The sequence below is a fragment of the Zingiber officinale genome, chromosome 8A, assembly GCF_018446385.1.
Source record: "Zingiber officinale cultivar Zhangliang chromosome 8A, Zo_v1.1, whole genome shotgun sequence".
Lineage (NCBI taxonomy): Eukaryota > Viridiplantae > Streptophyta > Magnoliopsida > Zingiberales > Zingiberaceae > Zingiber > Zingiber officinale.
Window position 1 is genome coordinate 24,287,424 of NC_056000.1, and position 7,933 is coordinate 24,295,356.

General features: G+C 42.1%; 1 protein-coding gene across 1 annotated transcript; it reads right to left on the bottom strand.

Annotated features, from left to right (window-relative positions):
• Positions 1-205: 205 nt before the first annotated feature.
• LOC122008017 (VAN3-binding protein-like) lies at positions 206-2,521 on the bottom strand. The gene is made up of 6 exons (XM_042563594.1): positions 1,741-2,521; positions 1,281-1,656; positions 1,062-1,208; positions 934-983; positions 792-849; positions 206-699 (listed from the first exon to the last, which is right to left on the bottom strand). The coding sequence occupies exons 1-6, from the start codon at positions 2,053-2,055 to the stop codon at positions 464-466; spliced, it is 1,182 nt and encodes a 393-aa protein (XP_042419528.1). The 5' UTR covers positions 2,056-2,521; the 3' UTR covers positions 206-463.
• Between the last annotated feature and the right edge of the window lie 5,412 nt (positions 2,522-7,933).

Sequence of the window (7,933 nt, forward strand, 5' to 3'; positions counted from 1 at the left end):
GCTCAAGGAAACACAAAATAGCTCCAACATGTTATTCTTAAGATTATATTAATTAAATTAATTAAGATGACAGCAAGTTCTTATGATGCAAGAAAACTACTGAGTTTATCCCCATTTAATTCTTTAACACTTTTATGGTTATTGCGTGTTTTCTTCGCGGATAGGGAAGATTATTTTATTATTGTGTGCGTTTGAAAGTTGAGACTAGAAAAGAACATTCATGTTTATATTACCTTGATCTTCTTTTCACCAGATTCCGGAAGACAAGTATGTTACAGCTCACAAGCAAACTCAACTCTTCTTTTCACACGGTAGCATTTGGATCACAATCGAAGGAAGAAACAAATTTTCTTCACTTTATATGCATGAGCATATCCTCTATCTTCATAACAGAACCAATGGTGTAGAGCAGGGTGCTCATTCAATTTTTCAAGCACCTATACTGATCGATTCATACCATGCATCAGGTGAGTTTTAGTAGTTCCATGGACTGCTCTATTTTCTCACCAACACTGCTTGATACTTGTCTAAGCAAGTTCTGCACTCCATTCACCCACTTTTGCTTGGTGGTCTCGTTCTCACATTCGAACTCTATCAAACCCTGCGCTGTTCTCAGACCGAAGTAGCATCTGTCCTCCATAAACTCCTTTGCACACTCGGGCCACGCCGGAATCTCATCGTATACGCCATAGACAACACCTGGTTAATCACCAAGAATGGATACCGAAATTTATAAGCTCTGGTTCAAGTGAGGAAGCAGCTAATGCCATGCCATTATCAACATCACTTACTCTTTTTCTTCTTGGAAAGTGCCCCTGCTATATGTTTGCTTTTGAGCTTCACTATGACCTGAGAGAATTGTATCCGTGACAGATTACCAATGAATGATAGATTTGAGAACAATCAACAGCTAAAATTTGAGTTATTGATTACCTGTGACTTCCTGTTGATGTAGATTGATACTCTCTTCCAGTGCAAAGTTCCTGGAAAATTGATCAAACTGAAATTCAATTTTGTTGATCAATTGTGAAAATCCGAGCTGACAAATTCAGCTGCCTTACCTTTTCTGGTGCGTTTGAGCAGCTCGCCTTCTTTGCACCAGATATCTGGGCTTCCACATTGACTCTTCTCGTAAGGGATGACAGTGGCAGCGTTGTTCCTTGCTTCCCTGTTCAGTCTCAGCTTCAATGCAGCGGCTCCTCGTAGCGCTGTTAAGATTGAGAGATCTTAATCAGTAAATTGACGATCAGAACGCAATAATTTATCAATCAAAATCCAACCTGTTGCGGCAGCGGCCGTGAGAGTCATCAGATCTCCGGCAGTTTTTACGTCGACCGCAGATCGGACAGCAGAAGCCACAAGCTCGTGGTCGGCCCCCGCTTGCTCTGCGATCTCGATGCAGTGCGACGCCAAGATCTCGGTCGCAGAGGCCATGGCGGCGCTCATCTTCGATGTTTGGTTCTCGGAGTTCGAGGCCGCAGTGATGGCAGCAACAGCCGCAGCGACTCCGGCGACGGACACCGCGGCGTGGATGCGGGCTTTCTCGGCGCGGGCTTTCTCCTTACTCCTCTCTTTGGTTCTGCTGCTTTCTTTTTGGTGAAACAGTTTCCCGATTGTTCTATTGTGGGTAATTATGTTGTTCCCGCCACCGCGAGGCTGTAGAATTAGTCGACGGAAACACGATGAATCTAAGAGATCCATTCCATCATCAACCATATAGCTAGAGGAGAGCGATCTTACTCGCTTACTGGCAGTCAGAGGAGCTCCGGCGTTGGCCGCAGCGACGACAAAAAAGTCAGGATGCATCATCTCCGGCAGACGATCCACCACGAAGTTTCTCTTCTTGTTCCGAAGGAGGGCCTTGGAGATCTCGGAAGCGGAGACGCTCCACGATCTGGCGAGGAACTCCATGGGCTCACGGGGGGTCTGCGGCGGGGGGATCTCCTGCATCTTAAGCGCACACTCCGGCTTCTCACGTTCTTCACCCTCCACCAAGTCCTGCAACCGGACCAGATCGTCCCTCTTTTTGCTCCTCCACAAGTAGGCCTTCTCCATTCCCCTGCCTGCTTTATGCCGCTGAGACTGGTGAGATTGAGAGGAGATGATCTATATATATCAATACACACAAGCAAGAGGGCTGGGCTGAGCACGAGAAGGGGGACAAGAAGCGGACAGATAGCGGGCAGCTGTTGCTGTTGCTTGCTGTTTTTGTCGTCGGATGCATCCGCTCGCGCTCGTCCCTGTGCGCTGGGCTTATCATGGCTCATCCACCTCAGTCAAACTCGACGACAGGTTCGCCTGGTAACCTGGCGAAGTCCCCTGCGGTGTTCCGCGATTCCCTACGCCTTTGTTTTGTTTTGTTCCGTTCCGGCAACAGCTGTCCGTAGCAGATTCACGAAGAAAGGTGTGTCCGGACGGGTACTTTCGGTGGCCGGGGCATCTCAAACTTTACCGCACACAACCGCTGCGTGGAATTCCAAGTGCGCGGATGCAAAGAATGACAAGTGGCGCAATTGTTTAGGCAGTGCGCTGCAACAATTTTCTCATGTCTATCAGTCACCGGCATCCACGTCGGTAACCGTGGCGAAAGCGAAAGCTCCTCGGCGAGCCGCGGCTCGGTTCTTGCTCGTGGGATGCGCCAGCAGGCAGCGCGGCTGCATGAGCAGTGTGGCACACACGGAGCGGCCTCCCGTTAGTTTAGCGTGGGTCAGTGTCTGAGCAGGCGGGCGGCCACATGTGCCTGGTGATGGATCGCCACTCACTGCTTCCTCAGGATAAGTTACGCGTCGCAATCATACTCTTGTCCCTTTCGCTTGCGGAGGAAGTGATCCCCTACCCATGTGTCTGTGCCATTCTACCTTACAACAATTAGCTCTGCACTAAAGCTGTTTTTGTTATTTTGTTAATAAAACACATATATTTGTTTTTTCCCATTGAAACACTGTGGTGCTTTGTTTTTTTAGCAGGCCTCCCTGTAGTAGAGTTGCCGGTTATAAAGGAATGGAGGAGACAAGACTGCAGAGTGAGAGAACGCAGTATATATATATATTTTTTCCTGATATTGTGGTAGGTATATTGGAAAGAGTCTCCTTGTTCAGACAAAAAGCCGGTTCTCGGGGAAGAAGATAAAGTTAACTATCATGCTTGGCCTCGGCCGTCAAAATCTGCGATGATATATATAGAGACTATTAAAGGATGGGTAGGGAGCTACCAGGCAATCATTTGAAGAGACATTTCACTACAACTTGGCTAGGTTTCCGTTTATAATTGATTTGTGGGCTGTTCTGATAGGGAACATGAGATTATAACAGTTTGTTTATTACATTCGTGGTGAGAGGCGCTTCGACGGCTCCACACCCGTTGAAAGAGAGTAAATTTTAAAAAATATTCAACTTCAATTTTTTAAAAAGAAGCAAAATAATACAGTTAGAAATTCACTCTTATCCAAATTATTATTTGGCCAGGATGAGGATGGTAAACGAGTCGAGTCAAGCCAAGTCAAACTTTGGAGTATTTAAATTTATTTGATAAGGTAATCAAGCTGAATCGAACTGAACTTAAAATGAACCAAAATTTTCAAATGATTGTTGAACTTTGACTTGATTTATTTTTTTATGAATTTGAGCTTGTTTGAAATTTGACTTGAGCTTAATTCATTTAAATGTTATCGAGCTCTCAATTCAAGCTTGGCTTGAGCTTGGTTTGAGCTTAATTTGAACTTGATTCGTTTTGATGTTATCGAGCTTTTAATTCAAGTTTTTTGATTGTTTGAAACTTAGTTGTTTGATTGATTATTGAATTTTATAATTTAAACTTATTTATTTTATTTTATTATTTATTTAGCATATTAAAAAGAGTTTTATTAATGAATATGATTCATGAACATTGTTTACAAATATTGTTCACAAACGTTAACAAGCTGAACACATATGTGTTTAAATTTTTTTGTTTAGTTTAACGAGCTGTTCAAGCTTGTTTGTTTAATTAATCTTGTATATATTGAACGAACATAAACAAGATCTTATCAAACCGAACACCAAACATGTTCACGAATACTTGGTGTATTCACAGCCCTAAGTCACCTAGCCATTATTTGATTATAAAATCAATCTCTTTTGACTTTTTTTATCAGCTATTAATTGGTTGTCACATTAGCCATTAACTACTTGATATATTTGACATTATTTTAACTATAATACAACTAATATTTGACTGATCGACAACGACTAAATAATCATCTCATCTCCTATAAAATGTGAGTTGCATTTCTCATTGGTAGGATTAAGAAATTCTATTTTCTACATAAAGCTTACAGAGATTCTTCTTCTCTATGTTTCTTATTCTCAAACAAGAGGGACAATCTTCCCCTCTTGTGAGAGAAGTTTTTATTACTCTTTGTAATACTCTCCTTGTAACATATCTTATGAATACAAGAGTGAGTTTTTAAGAGTGGCGCTTCATCTCATGCAATCCAAATTTTTATGAATTTTCTACATGGTATCAGAGTAAGTTGGTTGGTTTCGATAGGACGTTTCAAGTTTATTATAGGCACTAGTTCAAGCAACCTTGATGAACCTTTATACGTTTTGCAAATATGAGAGATTTGCAAGCAAGTCCAGCACAACCTCATTATTAGTGTAATATCCCCTGGGTCAAGGTTGACCAGGTTGACTAAGTTTGAGTTGACTCAAGTTTGAGTCTTGATGTTTAGGTTTCGATGTTTGACAATATAAGAAGATTGCAAAAGTAATCATCCAATTAGAGAGATTGTTAATACAATTCCCCTCTGGTCTAGAATTGATTAGTTAGATAAGAAGGAGAGTCAAGTAGGTCTAAGGCTTGACCGGATACTTGACTGGGAAAGTCCTAACTGGAAGTTAGGCAGGTGAAAGAACTAGTGAATGAAGCTAGGCAGTTGGGAAATCTTAGTGAGTAAAGTCAGGTGAAAGACCTAGTGAGTGAAACTAGGTAGGTGAAAGTCCAGGTGAGTGAAGTCGGGATATGAGAAAGTCCTAGTGAGTGAAGCTAGGTAAAAATCTCAGTGAGTGAGTCAGGTAGTAGGAAAGTCCTGGTGGGTGAAGCCAAGCAGATGGAAAGTCCTGATGAGTGAAACCAGGCATATGAAAAGTCTTAATGAGTGAAGCTAGGCAGATGTAAAGACTTGGTGAATGAAGCTAGGCATGTGGAAATCCAGGTGGGTCAAGGTTGATTGGACACTTAGTGTTGGGAAGTCCAAGTAGTTTAAAGGAGTCACCGGATACTTGGCACAAGGAAATCCAGATGGGTCAAGGGTGACCGGACATCTAGTGGAAGGAAGTCCAAGTGGGGCATGGAGGACCGAACACTTGGCACGAGACATTAAGTCCAAGTGGGTCAAGGTTGATCGGACACTTAGCAAGAGGAGAAAAGTCCAAGTGGGTCAAAGGGTTGACTAGACACTTAGTGAAGAAGTCCTAGTAGGTCAAGGTTGACTGGATGCTAGGCATGAGGAAGTCCCAACAGGTCACGATTGACCGGATGTTAGGTTTGGAAACCTTGGACTTGAGTTAAGCAAGCCAAAAGAAGGTCAATCGATCAACCGATCGATTGAATTGTGATTCAATCGATCAGCTGATCGATTGAAGGTGGGTTGCAATTGAAGGCTGGACCAATCGATGGATCGATCGATTGGGAAGCAAAATCGCGAGCACAGAATGCTACCCAATCAATCAGCCAATCGATTGGGCACTGTCAATCGATCGGTCGATCGATTGGAGGCTGGTTTTCTCTCACGATCGCGAGAAAGCCTGAATCGATCGGTCGATTGATTTAGGCAGTTTCCAGCGAGCACAAAGGCTCTCTGAATTGATCAGCCGATCGATTCAATCCTCCCCAATCAATTGGGATATGACCATTGCGAAGGAAAGTGCACAAAAAACCTTCTTCCTCGCAGCGATTCTATAGTGCTCAACTCTCCACTTCTTGCGATCAATTTCTCACAGGTTTACGCCAGTGCTTGAAGCTTCTTGGAGCAAGGTGCTGCTTCATTTCCAAGATCAAGAGGCGTTCTAAACAAGAAAGAAAGCAAGCTAAGGCTTCCTCATTGTAAATCTTGTAAGATTTGTTATTGTATTAGCTTGCATTTCTTTCTTATTGTATTGAGAGATTGTACAAGACTTCTCCGCCTTCGGTAGTTACCGAGAAGGAGTGTTTTTCTTAGTGGAGAGTGTGTCGTGTGTGGATCCTTAGATTAGTCACCTCTTCTTGAGGTGGATACCAAGTAAATCTACGTGTTAGCTTTGTGAGTCTTGTTTCGAGTCCTTTTCGCTGCATATCAACAACAACGAAGCAAGCAAACGAACCGCAACGAGCTATTCACCCCCTCCCCCCGCTAGCGACAAATCGACCTTAACACTCATTTCTTTTCATCTATGATTTCTCAATTTATCTGATTATTTCTCCTGGGCCACTCATATTAAAAGATCTTTAAACGCAAGGAAGATTTTGAAGTATATTACAAATGATCCTCTTGTAGAGTCAGGCATTTCTTTCGAAGCTTGGAAAGAGAAGGATGATGAAGTATTTATTCTCCTATTAAATTCTATGGATAAAACTCATAGAACAATGGTCACTTGTGCCCCAATGTCGAAGGTCCTCTGGGAGCAAATGAGTAATCTGTATGGACAAGAATCAAATCTGGGAAGAATCTTCGAAATCAAAAGAAAAATTATAGATATAAAAAAGGAAGAAAAGATTCTTTCCCAACTATTTGGTGACTACGATGATCTATGGAATGAATATAATACTTTGAGGCCGATTACAAACCGATCTCAAAGTTTTACAACAATAAAGAGAGGAAGATATGATATTTGACCTTCTTATATCGCTAGAAGAAACATATACTCTTCTACGTCAAGAGATAGATTCTGAGGATGAAAAGATTTCCTCCCTATCAAGAGGTTAGGGTTATGATTCAGAGAGCTGCAGCAAGCATGGGACTTGAAGCCTCACAATCAAAGGGTGGCTTCATGTAGACCTAGAAGAACAAAAGGCGAATAAAGTTCAAGAATTCAAAGCTGTGTATGGATACTACAAGAAGCCGAATCATACAAAGGAAAAATGTTGGTGACTTCATCCACACCTAAGGCCTGATCACTTAAATAAAAAGGATCAATCATCCCATAACTCGCCCAAGATTGCAACTCTATAAATCACCATCAATGACGTCTCAAAACTACTCGAGCAAGTAAAAACATCAATAAATGATCAAGGTAATTGCTCGAACTCTTCTAAATTTTTAGTTCTCAAAATTAACTAATTGATTCAGATTGTAATTATCATATGGTCAGGGATAAAAATAAAATTAGTAATCTCAAACTATTAGTTAACCATATGATAGTAAAAGTAGTTGATACGGGATGTAAGGAACAAACCTAGGGGATGACGTGGAAATCAAAGTCAAGGTGACGTGACAGTCAAAGTCAAGGGAATCAAACATTCCCCCACTCGACTTTGCTATTCGCCCAACATTAAGGCTCGCAGTGCCAACCCAACCAGATTATAAGTCGTTCGAAAGAAGGTCGGCCAACCCTTAAGCCGGTCGAATATAGGGGGTTTAGTGCTTTACTCTCAAAATGAAAAGCTAGCATGTCTGGTCATTCAATAGTTGACCAAGTTTAAGGGATGTCTAACCCACCTTACAATCAATCAACCATAGGTCCAGTTGAGGTAAAAGTCAAACTCCCTAATTTATACGAGCCTCCCTGTGTACACCTAGTCGGTCCTAGTACTGGTTAACCCTACGGGTCCCTGCACGGGATAGGAGGCCTCCATGCCCATTCGATCGATAATATGGTCAAACGGACCCATACAACTCAAACGTATTCATCTCCTATAAACACAAGTGTAAGGTAACTCTCTTTATAAACCTAGTTAGACTTCCATATCTTAGGTT

Bases quoted from the DNA above. Each gene is read 5' to 3' on its own strand.
- LOC122008017 (XM_042563594.1), bottom strand. From the start codon at position 2,055: ATGGAGAAGGCCTACTTGTGGAGGAGCAAAAAGAGGGACGATCTGGTC. The intron at 1,209-1,280 runs GTTGGATTTTGA...CAATCTTAACAG, and splicing joins CACGGCCGCTGCCGCAACAG to CGCTACGAGGAGCCGCTGCA. The intron at 850-933 runs GTAATCAATAAC...CAATTCTCTCAG, and splicing joins ACATCAACAGGAAGTCACAG to GTCATAGTGAAGCTCAAAAG.